The following is a 16,449-nucleotide window of genomic DNA, read 5'->3' on the forward strand; positions in this document are numbered from 1 at the left end:
GCAAAAAGGAAGAGAACAGAAGTGGTGTCTACTTCCTGTTCCAGCATTGTGAATGGATTGCCACAGATAAAATTTCATCCTACATACATTTATAACCCAAAGTTTCAATCTTCCCCAGAAGTGAAATTATCTCTATGTCTATCCTATCAAACCCTTCACAATTTCTTTTTGAAAATATATTTCATTCCAAACATAAACAATAACAATAAAACAACATCCCAACAAAGCAAATTTATCAGTTTGCGCATTTTCCCCCTTTTAATCCCTTCCCTCCCGTCCCCACTGCTACAAACAGCTCCTCAAATATCATCATGAACGACCTCCATCACACTTCAAACCCTATTCTGAACCCCTTAAGGCAAATTTAATCTGCTCCAACCGTAGAAACTCGTACTGGTCCCCCAGTCAAGCCGCAACCCCCGGTGGGGTATGTAATCTCCAATTCAAAATGATCCATCGCCGAGAAATCAAAGAGGTGAAAGCTACATTATCAGCCCCCTTCCCCACCATCAGCTCTGGCACCTCCGAAACCCCAAAGTTCGCCACTATGGGGTCTGGCCTCATCTCAGCCCCCACACTCCTTGATAGGGTCCCAAACACCGCCCCCCCAGTAGCTCTCCAACTTCTCGCATCCCCAAAACATGTGCACATGATTCGCTGGCTGCCACCCACACAACTCGCATCCATCTGTTACCCCCCTGGAAAGAACCCTCTCATCTGAGTCCATGTCATGTGGACCCTGTGCACTTTAAATTGAACCAAGCTCATTCTGGCACCGGAGAAGGTTGAGTTCACTCACCTCATCACCTCACACCAGAGTCCCCATCCTATTTCCCTCCCTGTCTCTGCCTTTGTAGCAGAGCCCTCTTCACCCCCAGTACCTTCCCTGCCCACACAAATTCCGAGATCAGCGCCTCAACCTTCTGTAAAAAGGCTTTAGGGTGGAAAATCGGGAGGGATTGAAAAACAAACAGAAACTTTGGCAGCACATTCATCCTCACCATCTGCACCATCCCCGCCAATGTCAAGTGCAGCACATCTCACCTTTTAAGATCCCCCTTGACCTCTTCCACTAACTCCGTCTAGTTCCACCTATGCATTGTGGCCCACTCATGCGTTACCTTAATCTCCGGACACCGAAACAGCTCCCTTGCCACCTTGAATGGTAGCGCCCCCAGGTTTGCCCCCCACCCTGCCGCGTTTACTGGAAACACCTCACTTTTCCTGACGTTCAATTTATAACCTGAGAAGGCCCCAATCTCTCCAACAAACCCATAATTCTGCCCATACTCTCCAGCGGATCTGACACAAACAGCAACAGATCATCTGTATACAGTGATACCCGATGTTCCCTACCTCCCCTCACAATCCCTCGCCGCTCAGCCGACGCCTGAAGTGCCATCGGCAATGGCTCAATTGCCAATGCGAATAGCAAGAGCGACAGCGGACATCCTTACCTCGTCCCCCTTGGCAACCAAAAATACCCCGAACCAATCTCATTCATTTACCGACTAGCAATGAGTGACGTATACAACAATCGAATCTATGCCATAAACCTCGGCCCAAACCCAAACCTTCACAGAAACTCAACAAGTATGTCCACTCTCCCTGATCAAATGTCTTCTCCACATCCATGGACACTATCACATCTGGCCCTCGCCCCCCTAGCCAAGTCACAATTACATTCAACAACCTCCGAATATTACTAGAGGGCTCCCTTCACAAAACCCGTTTGGTTCTCTGAAACCACCTCCAGCACACATCCCTCCAACCTACATGCCAACACCTTCACCAGGACTTTCATATCCGTATTTAACAATGAAATGGGCCTGTAGGAGCCACATTTCAGTGGGTCCTTCCACTTTATCGGGATCAACGAGATCGACACCTGTGCCAACATAGCCGGCAGCTCCCCCTTTTCCACCGCCTCACTAAACATACCCAAAAAGTGGGGGTCAACTCCGTCGCAAAATCCTCATAAAATTCCGACGGAAAGCCATTCGGCTCCGGTGCCTTCCCCGACTACATCCTACCAATACACTCCATCACCTCCCTTAACATAAATGGCTCCTCCAGTGCCCGTCTCTTCCCATATGACTCTCCTTCACCCATACTCAGATTGCACCCCCCTTGCCCTCCGCAGCTGCCCCACTGCCCTACCGGTACTGGGCGGTACGGTAGCACAGTAATTAGCACTGTTACTTCATAGCACCAGGGTCCCAGGTTCGATTCCCGGCTTGGGTCACTGTCTGTGCGAAGTCTGCATGTTCTCCCATTCTGCGTGGGTTTCCTCTGGGTGCTTCAGTTTCCTCCTACAAGTCTCAAAAGACGTGCTGTTAGGTAGTTTGGACATTCTGAATTCTCCCTCTGTGTACCCGAACAGGCGTGGAGTGTGGCGACTAGGGGTTTTTCACAGTAACTTCATTGCAGTGTTAATGTAAGACTGCGTGTGACACCAATAAAGATTACTATTAGTCTCTTTGACTACTAAACCTTCATTTAAGGCCTGCTCCTTCAGCCCTTTTTCTAGAGTACCTTTAAGAAATGGTGTTTAAGAAATGTACTTTTAAGAAATGGGTGTTTATCAGTGATGTCAGAGTGTGGGTGGAGCTGGGCTGTCTGTCAGATTTTTACTTTCGTTTTAGGCAGTTTGCTGCAGGGTGTGTTTTAGTTTCGTTTTCAGAGTTGGAGTTGAAGCCAGACCAAGCAGGTGCGCTGCTGTTCTCTCTGCCATCAAAAGACTATTTCTTGGTCATTTGGTGAATTCAGAATTATAAATGTTCTCAGTAATGAATGTAAACCTAATGTGCTTCTGTTAAAAGGTGTTTCTTCAGTCTTCTGGATGTTGTTTGGGAAGTTATTAAGGATTACTTAGTGTTGTATTCTTTGGGGTTGTATTTGAATTGATGGTTGCTAAGATGTTCATTGTATGTTTTAAAAAGGTTAACTTGAGTTCATAGAATAAACATTGTTTTGCTTTGAAAAATACTTTTCCATTTCTGCTGTACCACACCTGTAGAGTGGGCTCTGTGCTCCCCATACCAAAATCTATTAAAAGTTGTGGGTCAGGTGAACTCCATGATACACTTTGGGGTTCTCTAAACCCTGGCCCATAACACTACCTTCTTTCCATACTTGGAAGTTTGTTTTTGTACTTCATCTTGTCCTCTCTCACATTTTTGGGGCCTCTCCCCATCATCCTCACCTGTCCCTGGATTTTCGCACCCTCTTTGAAGTTTCACTCCTTATGCAGGGGTCTTCAATTCGGAGGTAAACATCTCCTAGTTCTGATGAACCTCGGGCCCCTTGCTCATGTGTTGGCCTCGAACAGATGCACATGTAGTTTGGATTCTTTACGTTCGTCAGGCTCAAGCACAGGATGCCTAGAAAATATAAAGAATCCAAACCATGCATGTTCCACCTGTTCTTGGTTGGCACAGACGCAGGAGTCCATGGGTTCATCAGAACTTGGAGATGCTGCCCTCAGAGCTGAACACAAAGGTGATTTAATAAAAAGATACATGCATTAGTAATTTTGAAACTTATTTCCGGGCACACTTGGTTAACCTTCACAGTACGCCAGTCTGCCTCTGGTTAGGAACCACTGCATTAGTTGCGTTTCTGGCCCTGAAGGATATCTGTTACTCTGGGAACATGACAGAGTAGTAACAGAGCAGCAAGATGTTTTTTTATTTGCAAGGTTCACAACACTATGACAGGTATCCCCTAACACATATCATGGGCTGGATTCTCTGTACCCCGACTCCGAAATCGCGTTCAGCGATGGGTCGGAGAATCCAGTTTCCCACATAAAATCGGGACTGGCGCTGGTTCAGCGATTCTCCGCCCCCCGAAAAGTGACGTACTCGGGGAACACGCAGCCCCGATTATCCACCACCGGAGGCCATTGCCAGAGGCCCGCCCTGCTATTCTCCGCCCCAGACCGGCTGAATTCCCGACGGAGGGGACCACTCATGGTCCTGCCGTTCAGGATACTCGCGAGGCGGCTGCGGACTCAGTCCGCGGCCGCCACAGTGGGGGGGGGGGGGGGCCGATCAGAGGGCAGGGGGGGCCTCATTTGGGGCTGGGGTATTTTTGAGCAGGCGGTCCGGATTGGTCGCTGGAGGCCGCCGCCATGCACATGCGCGGCCTCTGACCCGGAAGTGCGGGGGGCCGTAGTGACTGCTGGAGCTACGAGTTCCACGACAGCTGCCTGCTAACCCCTGCAAGGTGTGAATCTGTGGCCTTTTGACATCAGTTTTTCTGGCGTAAAAGACCACAGTTTTCACGACGGCATGGGGACATAGTCCCTGAAACAGAGAATCCAGCTCCACATATTTAGGTGCTCTGTAAAAGCAAAGAGGAATGAGTCTGAATGAACCAACCAGTTGTGTCCATGACGGCAAGCTACTAGTTCTGTGTTTTGCCTTCAAAGCAGCATCTGCTGGTGCTGCACTTGCTCAAATACCTGTCCTGAACTTTTAAGTTAAAGCAGAATAAAAAAGAACAGAACAGCAGTGTTCTTAAGGTTAGATGGGGCTGGCACTGAGTTAATCTGCACTCACTCCAATCGTAGAAGATTGTTTCCCTCCTTCTTAAGCAATGCTGCCTTGTGTCGATTTAGGGGCCTGGCCACAGTCACAGCTCTACCATAACTGAACGAAAACAATGAGACTGTTTACTGGGCGAAGAACAACACAGTCAAAATGATGTACAGAGGGTGGCATGTGGCACAGTGGTTAGCACTGGGACTGTGGTGCTGAGGACCCGGGTTCGAATCCCGGCCCTGGGTCACTGTCTGTGTGGAGCTTACACATTCTCCCCATGTCTGCGTGGGTTTCACCCCCACAACCCAAAGATGCGCAGGTTAGGTGGACTGGTCCCGCTAAATTGCCCCTTAATTGGAGAAAAAAATAATTGGGTACTCTAAAAAAAAATTTTAAATGATGTATAGAGACTTTTGTTAAAAACAAAACAAAATTATTCCCTTCTGAGCAAATATACCATGTAATACTGTTATTCTTGAATTAGTTGTTCTCAGAAAGAGCGGCAATGTGACAATCCAACAGCTGTTCGTATCCATAAACTGTGCAGAGTGGGAACCAAACCCCTGATAATTAACCAAGGACTCCACTGCAAAGTTTATAGGTTTGCATGACAGGATTCAACTATATCACCCATCAATACTTACTGCCTAGGCTCACATGAAGAATAGTCACTTGAGAAATGTGGTGAAGGACTGCTCCGATTCATCCCGAGAGGGAAAGCTCAGGAGATAAATAAATAGCAAATTGCAACAAAATGGAAAAGGAAAAATAGGATGTCACAAGTTAAAACTTTAAATGTAGGAATAGCATTATGGAGAAGCCAGACTGCTGGCAACAGAGAAATAAATGAGAGTTAGCCTTGGTATGGGAAGGAAGTTACGTATGCATTAATCTGATTTTATGACAGAAAGCCTCTGAATATGGGCAGATGAATATAATCATTTCAATAACCCACAAATCATGAGCCAATGTATGTTTGTATATCAGATACTACATTAAAATTTTCTTGTCACACCACTTCAGAAAAATAGCAACATGAATGACCTCTTACCGTTCTCGATTGAATTTGAGTGAATGAAGGATTGCTGGACGCTTTTGTCGAAGATTCCATAAATGAAGTGTGTCATCTGCACAAGCACTTACTAAAGCTCCCTGCAGAGATATGGAAAAATAAATTTCATGAATTATCAAATTATTCTTACTCTCTGCAGGATAATATGGTCCACTGAAATTACTTCAATTGCATTGATTGGAGAAGCTGGGTTTGTTCTAAAAACAGAAGAGGTGAACAAAATATTTGATAGAGGATAAAATCATAGAATCATAGAATCCCTACAGTGCAGAAGGAGGCCATTGGGCCCATCGAGTCTGCACCGACCCTTGGAAAGAGCAGCCTACTTGAGCCCATGCCTCCACCCTATCCCGATAATCCAGTAACCCCACCTAACCTTTTGGACACTTAGGGGCAATTTAGCATGGCCAATCCACCGAACCTGCACATCTTTGGACTGTGGGAGGAAACTGGAGCATCCAGAAGAAACCCACGTCGACACAGGGAGAAAGTGCAAACTCCACAGACAGTCACCTGAGGCCAGAATTGAACTGCGGTTCCTGGAGCTGTGAGGCAGCAATGCTCGCCACTGTACCACCGTGCCGCCCATTAAGGATAGAGTAAATACAGAGAAACTATTTCCAGTGGCATAAAGATCAGTAACCACAGGACAAAAGAACAAGGTTTGACATAAGGTTTACACAGCAAGCATGATCTGGAGTGCACTGCCTGAAAGGGTGGTGGGAACAGATTCAACAACTTGCGTTTATCTTGTGTTTATAAAGTAATAAATCCTTCCGCAGAACTTCATAGGTACGATATAATGCAAAATTTGACACCAGATCATATTAAGAGATATTTTGGCAGATGAACATAAGACTTGATGAAAAAGGTGCGTTTTAAGAATAATCTTAAGAGGAAAAAGTGGAAGAAAGGCAGAGAGATTTATGGAGGGAATTCCAGAGCCTCGGGCTGTGAAGGCACAGTCACCAATGGAGGAGCACTTAAATTGAAGCTGCTGAAGAGAACAGAAATGCGGATATATTGCAGGGTTGTGTGGCTGTAGGCGATTAGAGAGGGAGGAAATGGCAAGGCTGTGGATGGATTTGAAAACGAAGATGAGAATTTTAAAATCATGACAATGCCTAACCAGGATCTGTATGGGCGACTGTTGGAAGAGCTACGATGCCCCCAGGGAAAAATAGAAGGAGGAACTGGGCACAGAAGTGGAGGATCTGGATCGAAGCACTACACAGGCCGACTTCCACCTCCACGTGTGCAGGGCTGAGCCTGATGCAGTTAAAGGTGGTGCACAGATCGCACCTAACAAGAACTCGAATGAACAGGTTCTTCCCGGAAGTGGAGGACAAATGCAAATGGTGCCATGGAGGCCCGGCCAACCACACCCAGACTTGTCGGATTCTGGACAACCTTCTTTGAGGCAATGTCCAAGGTTGTGGGGGTGAGGGTGGAGCCAAGCCCAAATCTCGCAGTCTTTGGGGGTCTCAGATCTATCAGAAATCATGGGGAGGGGGGCCGACACCCTAGCCTTTGCCTCCCTAATCGCCCAGTGAAGGATTCTGCTCGGCTTGCGATCGGCAGCACCTCCTCCAAGACTGCAGATTGGCTGCCTGACTTGTCGGAATTTCTCCAACTGGAGAAGATAAAATTTTCCATCCGTGGGTCGGAAGAGGGCTTCCACAGAACGTGGAAGTCATTCACCAACTTGTTCCAAGACCTGTTCGTAGCCAGAAATCAGTAGAACAAAGGGGGGGGGGGGGGGGGGGGAGGTACAGAAGAGACAGGGAGCATAAAGGAAGTGGGGGGGGGGGGGGGAGTGGAAGTGAAGGGAGGAGGGGGAGCCAAAGTTCGGAAAATGACAACGGGACACAAGGGACATAGCCGCAGAGAACGGGGCCCCGAAGGCAAGCAAAAAAAACAGGGAGCAGCAAAAGACTGGGCAATTCATGCTGTGGCCAACATTGGGGAGGGCAACTGAGGCAGACTGACCAAATTGAGTCCACAACCACAGAAGGAGGGGGAAGCAGGTAGATGTAAATATCTGAAACGATCCTAGTTTGTTTGCGTTTCTCTTTTCGTTCTTTGGTTCATCTTTCTTTTGTAACTTCAATCTTTCCTTAGCTGCTTATAATTATTACTACCTGGAGGTGCATTCAATATGAGGTCTTTAACTAATCCTATCTGATTGCACATTATCAGATCTAGTATAACCTGTAGTAGATCTAGTATAACCTGTAGTAGAGATAACCCCGGTAACTATAGACCAGTGAGCCTTACTTCTGTTGTGGGAAAAATCTTGGAAAGGTTTATAAGAGATAGGATGTATAATCATCTGGAAAGGAATAATTTGATTAGAGATATTCAACACGGTTTTGTGAAGGGTAGGTCGTGCCTCACAAACCTTATCGAGTTCTTTGAGAAGGTGACCAAACAGGTGGATGAGGGTAAAGCAGTTGATGTGGTGTATATGGATTTCAGTAAAGCGTTTGATAAGGTTCCACATGGTAGGCTACTGCAGAAAATACGGAGGCATGGGATTCAGGGTGATTTAGCAGTTTGGATCAGAAATTGGCTAGCTGGAAGAAGACAAAGGGTGGTGGTTGATGGGAAATGTTCAGACTTGAGTCCAGTTACTAGTGGTGTACACATGGATCTGTTTTGGGGCCACTGCTGTTTGTCATTTTTATAAATGACCTGGAGGAGGGCGTAGAAGGATGGGTGAGTAAATTTCCAGGTGACACTAAAGTCGGTGGAGTTGTGGACAGTGCGGAAGGATGTTACAAGTTACAGAGGGACATAGATAAGCTGCAGCGCTGGGCTGAGAGGTGGCAAATGGAGTTTAATGCAGAAAAGTGTGAGGTGATTCATTTTGGAAAGAATAACAGGAAGACTGAGTACTGGGCTAATGGTAAGATTCTTGGCAGTGTGGATGAGCAGAGAGATCTCGGTGTCCATGTACATAGATCCCTGAAAGTTGCCACCCAGGTTGAGAGGGTTGTTAAGAAGGCGTACGGTGTGTTAGCTTTTATTGGTAGAGGGATTGAGTTTAGGAGCCATGAGGTCATGTTGCAGCTATACAACACTCTGGTGCGGCCGCATTTGGAGTATTGCGTGCAATTCTGGTCGCCGCATTATAGGAAGGATGTGGAAGCATTGGAGAGGGTGCAGAGGAGATTTACCAGGATGTTGCCTGGTATGGAGGGAAGATCTTATGAGGAAAGGCTGAGGGACTTGAGGCTGTTTTTGTTAGAGAGAAGGTTAAGAGATGACTTAATTGAGGCATACAAGATGATCAGAGGATTGGATAGGGTGGACAGTGAGAGCCTTTTTCCTCGGATGGTGATGTCTACCACGAGGGGACATAGCTTTAAATTGAGGGGAGATAGATATAAGACAGATGCCAGAGGTAGGTTCTTTACTCAGAGAGTAGTAAGGGTGTGGAATGCTCTGCCTGCAACAGTAGTGGACTCACCAACACTAAGGACATTCAAATGGTCATTGGATAGACATATGGACAATAAGGGAAGAGTGTAGATGGGCTTTAGAGTGGTTTCACAGGTCGGCGCAACATCGAGGGCCGAATGGCCTGTACTGCGCTGTAATGTTCTATGTTCTATGTTAACCAGGAGCCAATATGGGCAGAGGTGATAAGCAAAGAGGGCTTTGTCCGAGTTTGGACACGAGCAGCAGAGTTTGGAATAACTTCAAGTTGATTGAGGAGAGAGTGCAAGAGACTGGATGTGTTGGAATAATGAAGTCTAAAGATAACAAAGACATGGATGAGGGTTTCAGCAGCAGATGAGCTGAAGTAGAGGTAGAATGGCAATGACGTGCCAGATCACGTAGGTGAAAATATTCTGAATGATGTCGGTATGTGGTCAGAAGTACATCTTGGTTCAACCTCAGAGTGAGGGATGGAATTGGTAACTAGGGAACAGAATTTGCAGAAAAAATAAAAGATAATAGTTTCAGTCTTCCCATTATTTAATTGGAAGAAATCTCTTTTCGTCAAGACCCTGATGTCAAATCGCTGTGAGAATTTGCAGACAGTGGAAAGCCCAAGAGATCCCCCCCGCCCCCACCGGATAGTTTTTTGGGATACCAAAATCTGGAGTTCACATTCAATAGTAAGTTTAAAAAGGGAACTGGATAAATATTTTAAGGAAAAACATTTGCAGGGCTATGTTGAAATAACAGGGAATGGGATTAATGGTATAACTCTTTCAAATAGCTGTCACCGGCACAGAGGCAAATAGCCTTCTTTCAGTCTATATAACTCTCTGAAGTGGGGTGCCGACATTGTGACAATATGTGTATTGTATGGTAAATGAAGGGTTAACAATTTAATGTGTCAATAAATTAACTTTGTTCAAAACATAGCTTGATGTTGAGAGACACTGCACTTCAAAGCCATCCTCATCCACAAAGCAAAGAACATCACACATGTGATACAGCAAAAATAATAAATTTATACTGGGTGGTTTATACTTCGACATCATTTTGATGAAAAGGTAGACAAGGAAACATTATGTGGAGATGCCGGCGTTGGACTGGGGTGAGCACAGTACGAAGTCTTAAAAAACCAGGTTAAAGTCCAACAGGTTTGTTTCGATGTCACTAGCTTTCCGAGCGCTGCTCCTTCCTCAGGTGAATGAAGAGGTCTGTTCCAGAAACACATATATAGACAAATTCAAAGATGCCAAACAATGCTAGGAATGCGACCATTAGCAGGTGATTAAATCCTTACAGATCCAGAGATGGGGTAACCCCAGGTTAAAGAGGTGTGAATTGTATCAAGCCAGGACAGTTGGTAGGATTTAGCAGGCCAGATGGTGGGGGATGATCAGAGGCTGAATGCCCTTGACTGCTGAAGTGTTCCCCGACTGGAAGGGAACATTCCTGCCTGGTGATTGTTGCGCGATGTCCGTTCATTCGTTGTCGCAGCGTCTGCATGGCCTCGCCAATGTACCACGCTTCGGGACATCCTTTCCTGCAGCGTATGAGGTAGACAACGTTGGCCGAGTCGCACGAGTATGTACCGCGTACCTGGTGGGTGGTGTTCTCACGTGTAATAGTGGTATCCATGTCGATGATCTGGCACGTCTTGCAGAGATTGCCATGACAGGGTTGTGTGGTGTCGTGGTCACTGTTCTGAAGACTGGGTCGTTTGCTGCAAACAATGGTTCGTTTGAGGTTGCGCGGTTGTTTGAAGGCAAGTAGTGGGGGTGTGGGGATGACCTTGGCAAGATGTTCATCGTCATCAATGACGTGTTGAAGGCTGTGAAGAAGATGACGTGGTTTCTCCGCTCCGGGGAAGTACTGGACGACGAAGGGTATTCTGTCGGTTGTGTCCCATGTTTGTCTTCTGAGGAGGTCGGTGCGGTTTTTCGCTGTGGCGCGTTGGAACTGTCGCTCGATGAGTCGAGTGCCATATCCTGTTCGTATGAGGGCATCTTTCAACGTCTGTAGATGTCTGTTACACTCCTCCTCGTCTGAGCAGATCCTGTGTATACGGAGCGCTTGTCCATAGGGGATGGCTTCTTTAATGTGTTTAGGGTGGATGCTGGAGAAGTGGAGCATCATGAGGTTATCTGTGGGTTTGCGGTAAAGCGAAGTGCTGAGGTGACCGTCCTTGATGGAGACGAGTGTGTCCAAGAATGCGACCGATTTGGGAGAGTAGTCCATGGTGAGTCTGATGGTTGGATGGAACTTATTAATGTCATCGTGTAGTCGTTTCAGTGATTCTTCGCCGTGGGTCCAAAGGAAAAAAATGTCATTGATGTATCTGGTGTATAACGTCGGTTGAAGGTCCTGTGCGGTAAGTAGGTCCTGTTCAAACTTGTGCATGAAGATGTTGGCGTATTGGGGTGCGAATTTGGTCCCCATGGCTGTTCCGTGCGTCTGGATGAAGAACTTGTTGTCGAAGGTGAAGACGTTGTGATCCAAAATGAAGCGGATGAGTTGCAGAATTGCGTCTGGAGATTGGCAGTTGTCGGTGTTGAGTACTGAGGCTGTTGCAGCAATGCCGTCGTCATGGGGGATGCTGGTGTAGAGTGCCGAGACGTCCATTGTGACGAGGAATGTTCCTGGTTCAATTTGTCCATGGGTGCTGAGTTTCTGTAGGAAGTCCGTCGTGTCGCGACAGAAGCTGGGTGTACCTTGTACGATGGGTTTCAAGATGCCCTCGATGTAGCCAGAGAGGTTCTTACACAGGGTCCCATTGCCTGAAACGATAGGGCGGCCTGGTGTGTTGGCCTTATGTATTTTCGGGAGGCAGTAGAGATCTCCAATGCGGGGAGTACGTGGGATGAGAGCACGTAGGGTGCTCTGAAGATCTGGATCCAAGGTCTTGATCAGTCTGTTTAGTTGGCGGATGTGTTCCTTGGTCGGATCTGCGGGTAACCGTCTGTAGTGTTCTTGGTTGTTCAGTTGTCGGTATACTTGTTTGCAGTAGTCCGTTCTGTTCAGTACGACAGTGGCCCCCCCTTTGTCTGCTGGTTTGATGACGATGCTGCGGTTGGTCTTGAGAGCACGGATGGCATTGCGTTGTGCTTGGGTGACGTTCGGGGCTGTCTTGTGAATGCGACTGATGAATCTGGCATTGACACGACTCCTGACGGCTTGAGCATACATGTCGAGTCTAGGGCAGCGGCCTTCCGGAGGGGTCCAATTCGACTCTTTCCTCTTCGGTTGCCGCACCGCAGATCTCTCGGTCTGCTGTTCCGGTTCATTGGTAGTCTGCTTGGGTTCGCTGTTGGCCTCTTGGGGTCTGTGGAAGAATTCCCGGAGCCTCATTCGCCTGATGAATTCCTCCGTGTCTGCCGCGAGACTGATGGGGTCCATTTTGGTGGTGGTGCAGAAATTGAGCCCTCTGCTGAGGACTTCGATTTTGTCTGGTTGAAGGGTGTAGTCTGACAAGTTGACAACATTAAACCAAGGCCCAAGGAAACATTAAACCAAGGCCCAACTGGTCCTCCCATGTGGTAAATGGTCTCAGTACTATTTCAAAGAATAGAGATCTCCCCTCAGTATCCTGGCCCATATTTATCCCTCAATCAACATTGTAAACAGTGGTCATTAGCACGTTGCTGTTTATGGAAATTAATTGCTTACATAACAGCAGTGACTGCACTTCTGAAGTATTTCATTCGCTGCAAAACATTTAGGAGTCTTGAGATCAGGAGAGACATGATATTGGGTGGAATCTTCTGTCCTGCTGTTGGTGAGCTTGCAGGCAGGGGCTCGAGGGCCACTGAGAGCCAGCCCATGGCTCTTGCTTCTAACCTCCCCTGCCTACTTCTCTCTGTGACTCCCAACACCTCCTCCCATATTAGGCTGGGTCCTCCACAATCCGGGAAGGGGGGGGGGGGGGATGTCTTTATGACAGCAGTCATAGCTCCCATAGTAGCGCTGGTGAGCACAAGAACGGCTGGCTTCTGATTGGCCACCAGCTCTCACTAGGTGGGACTTCCTCACCAGAGGCATTAATTCCAGGGAAAGGCCTGCTGGTGGCCTCGCCACTGCCTGTTTGACATGTGGTTCGGCAGGCCTTCCTGAAAAGAGGCACCGCAGGGGTTTCATCGCTCTCCAGTCAGCAGATGAAGACCCCAGATGCCACAACAAGATTCCGCCCATATGTCTTTTTTCCCTCGAAAGACAATAAGGAACAGTACCGAGCAAGGAAACAAGAACATTCTTAAGATTTATTCTGCTTTGTGAGATCACATTGCTCATTTGCAAAAATGTTATTTACAAGCAATCTTCCTCACATCAGCAGAATCTTACAATATCTTCTTAACTGAAAACCGGGGTGTAGCTCTCCAGATGCACATGCCAGTTTTTACTCCAGGTCTTGAGCGTCTCTGAGAAAAAAAAGGCATTTGCTGAGGTTTACAGCATCAATTTGGTGGGGCGGGACCGATAGGGCTCGCAAGTTGGCTCCACAGAGATTGGGCCGCCATCTTTAAAGTGCGCCTCGATCAGCACACAAACTGAATGGTCCCCAGTTTCCCTACCATGTACACAGTAAAAGCACCTTCATCAGCATCGTAGGCCCCCCACCCCACCACCGCAGAGGCGATGAGGCTCTATGCCCCCACCCCACGCCACACTCCTTCACAGGCATAGGGCAACACCCACTCACTCCCAGCCCATTGCATGCATCGGATTACCCCCTCTCACTGCCCCCCCCTTGAGGCATCGGGGCGACCATTCACCCCCACCACCAAAGTCTCGAGGACATTCTTCCCCCCTCACAAGCATAAGCCCCCCCAACACACATCGGATGCTTTCTATGCCATGGGGCTGCCCAGAGGGCCCACACCGGCACTCCCTGGCAGTGCCAACCTGGCAGTGCCACCCTGTGCCAGGGGGAAGTTATCTGTCCCTCAGGGGCTATACTTACCTTTGCATCCCCAGGGGGAATCCTCTCAACTAAATCTTGCTGACATGGCGCTTACAACAGGTTTTTCGGATTTGGAGTTGGATTTTGTTTATTGCGAGCAGTTCAATAGATCATTAGTTACATGAAAATAAAATAAAAGAAAAGAAAATCCATAATAGGGCAACACAAGGTACACAATATAACTACATAACACCTGCATCGTGTGAAGCAGGGGCTGGTTTAGCACACTGGGTTAAATCGCTGACTTTTAAAGCAGACCAAGGCCAGCAGCACGGTTCAATTCCCGTACCAGTCTCCCCGAACAGGCGCTGGAATGTGGCGACTAGGGGCTTTTCACAGTAACTTCATTTGAAGCCTACTTGTGACAATAAGCGATTTTCATTTCATTTCATAGTGTTAATGAGGCCAGTCCGTAAGAGGGTCATTTAGGAGTCTGGTAAGAGCGGGGAAGAAGCTGTTTTTGAGTCTGTTTGTGCGTGTTCTCAGACTTTTCTATCTCCTGCCCGATGGAAGAAGTTGAAAGAGTGAGTAAGCCGGGTGGGGGGGCTCTTTGATTATGCTGCCTGCTTTCCCCAGGCAGCGGGAGGTGTAGGTGGAGTCAGTGGATGGGAGGCAGGTTCATGCGATGGACTGGGCTGTGTTCACGACTCTCTGAAGTTTCTTGCGGTCTTGGGCCGAGCAGTTGCCATACCAGGCTGTGATACAGCCAGATAGGATGCTTTCTATGGTGCATCTGTAAAAGTTGGTAAGAGTTAATGTGGACATGCCAAATTTCCTTAGTTTCCTGAGGAAGTATAGGCACTGTTGTGCTTTCTTGGTGGTAGCGTCAATGTGGGTGGACAGGTTTTTAGAGATGTGTACCCCTAGGAATTTGAAACTGCTAACCATCTCCACCTTGGCCCCGTTGATGCTGACAGGAGTGTGTACAGTACTTTGCTTTCTGAAGTCAATGACCAGCAGGTTTACATAATGTTGGCAAGGTTTGAAAATTCAGTGAGTGGGGATCATGTGGCATGATGGGGTGGGGTGGCTAATTATTTATATTAAAATGCATGCAATGCATTAAAATGAGACTATTGCCCTTTGTGTACATGAAACTTGGGATGTGACCGGAGAGGGTCGTGGAAAATCAGTTAACACGATTCTCCCTGGAATTTCCTCCCACGTTGGCAACGTCACGGACCGCTAAGGCAAGCTCAAATTCGGCCCCATCACATTTACTCCTTTTGCCAATAATTTTGGATCAGTACCCTCTAGTTCATGATGCTATCTTTAGTGGGAACTGTTTCTCACTATTTACTCTGTCCATACACCTCAGGATCTTTAATACCGCTATCAGGTCACCTCTCAGTTACATAAATGAGTTTTTAAAAACAAAAAAGGCTCTTGCATCACGATACTAAAATTATTTCTCCCCTCACCAACACCCCCGCCAAAAATAATGACAGTGAGCTTTGTGTTTTTACAAATACATGAATAGGATGGGAATAGAGGGATACGGACCCCGGAAATGTAGAAGATTTTAGTTTAGACTGGCAGCATGGTCGGCGCAAGCTTGGAGGGCCGAAGGGCCCGTTTCTGTCCTGTACTTTTCTTTGTTCTTGTTCTTTGTTTTCAGGTGCTCTGAACAACGGGAATTCTGAAGTAACTGAATTTCTGACAACTTGATTTGTTTTTTAAAAGCCAGTCGCTTTCAATGTTCAGATAATGTATTTGTTTAAAAATAACTAATAATATGAACAGTAGGTAGAAAATCTGCTTTAGATGTTGTTAAGCTTATGAAATTATTAAATTATTGGGTCAGTTTTTGTTATTGCGCTTGAACAAAGATAGACTGCTCAACACAGCTACAACTGTCAGTGAAACTGACAGCTCAGTTTTTTTAAAGCGAATCTGAAGGTCATGATGTCAACTTGATCTTCAGTTGTGGTGTTTTTACTCTGATGCCATGCTGTGCTGTGGCCCTTAACAGCCCAGTTGTTTCCCTTCACCCCTAAACTCCTCAAAGAGAGATCAGTATCCATCTTGTGTCCAGAATAATGTAACTCCCCGTTACCTGGAATTTTTGATTAAATTATGTCATAATATACACCAGTATATCATGGTGCAGATACACACACACTGATGGACACACAGCAAGACCAATCAACACACACAACACCGCAGCCAATCACCAGTTAGAGCACACTCACTATAAAGATCACAATCACCAGAGTTCCCACTCATTCGGGATGCAGCCTCCATAAGGACAGAGCTTACAGTTTAAAGCACAAATCCTCACCATGTGCTGAGTGCATAGACTGGTTTGGACAGGCATAGGTCTTTAGTTTAATCTAACAACGTGTTAACCCACAGTGAAAGTATGTTCAACAGTTTCTAACTTAATAAAATAGTGTTGCACTATTTTAAGTGTTGGTGGCCTGTAT

The 16,449-nt window shown here is 46.9% G+C and overlaps 1 protein-coding gene across 5 annotated transcripts in view; it reads right to left on the minus strand.

Annotated features, from left to right (window-relative positions):
- Positions 1–16,449, minus strand: part of stxbp5l (syntaxin binding protein 5L) — an 879,402-nt gene that overhangs the window by 639,141 nt on the left and 223,812 nt on the right. For all 5 annotated transcript variants that reach the window (XM_072513712.1, XM_072513711.1, XM_072513708.1 and 2 more), the window contains exon 4: positions 5,599–5,699. In XM_072513712.1, coding sequence (XP_072369813.1) covers positions 5,599–5,699 — 101 coding nt within the window. The remainder of the gene's footprint in view (positions 1–5,598; positions 5,700–16,449) is intronic.

This window comes from Scyliorhinus torazame, chromosome 8 (assembly GCF_047496885.1).
Source record: "Scyliorhinus torazame isolate Kashiwa2021f chromosome 8, sScyTor2.1, whole genome shotgun sequence".
In the NCBI taxonomy this organism is placed as follows: Eukaryota; Metazoa; Chordata; class Chondrichthyes; order Carcharhiniformes; family Scyliorhinidae; genus Scyliorhinus; species Scyliorhinus torazame.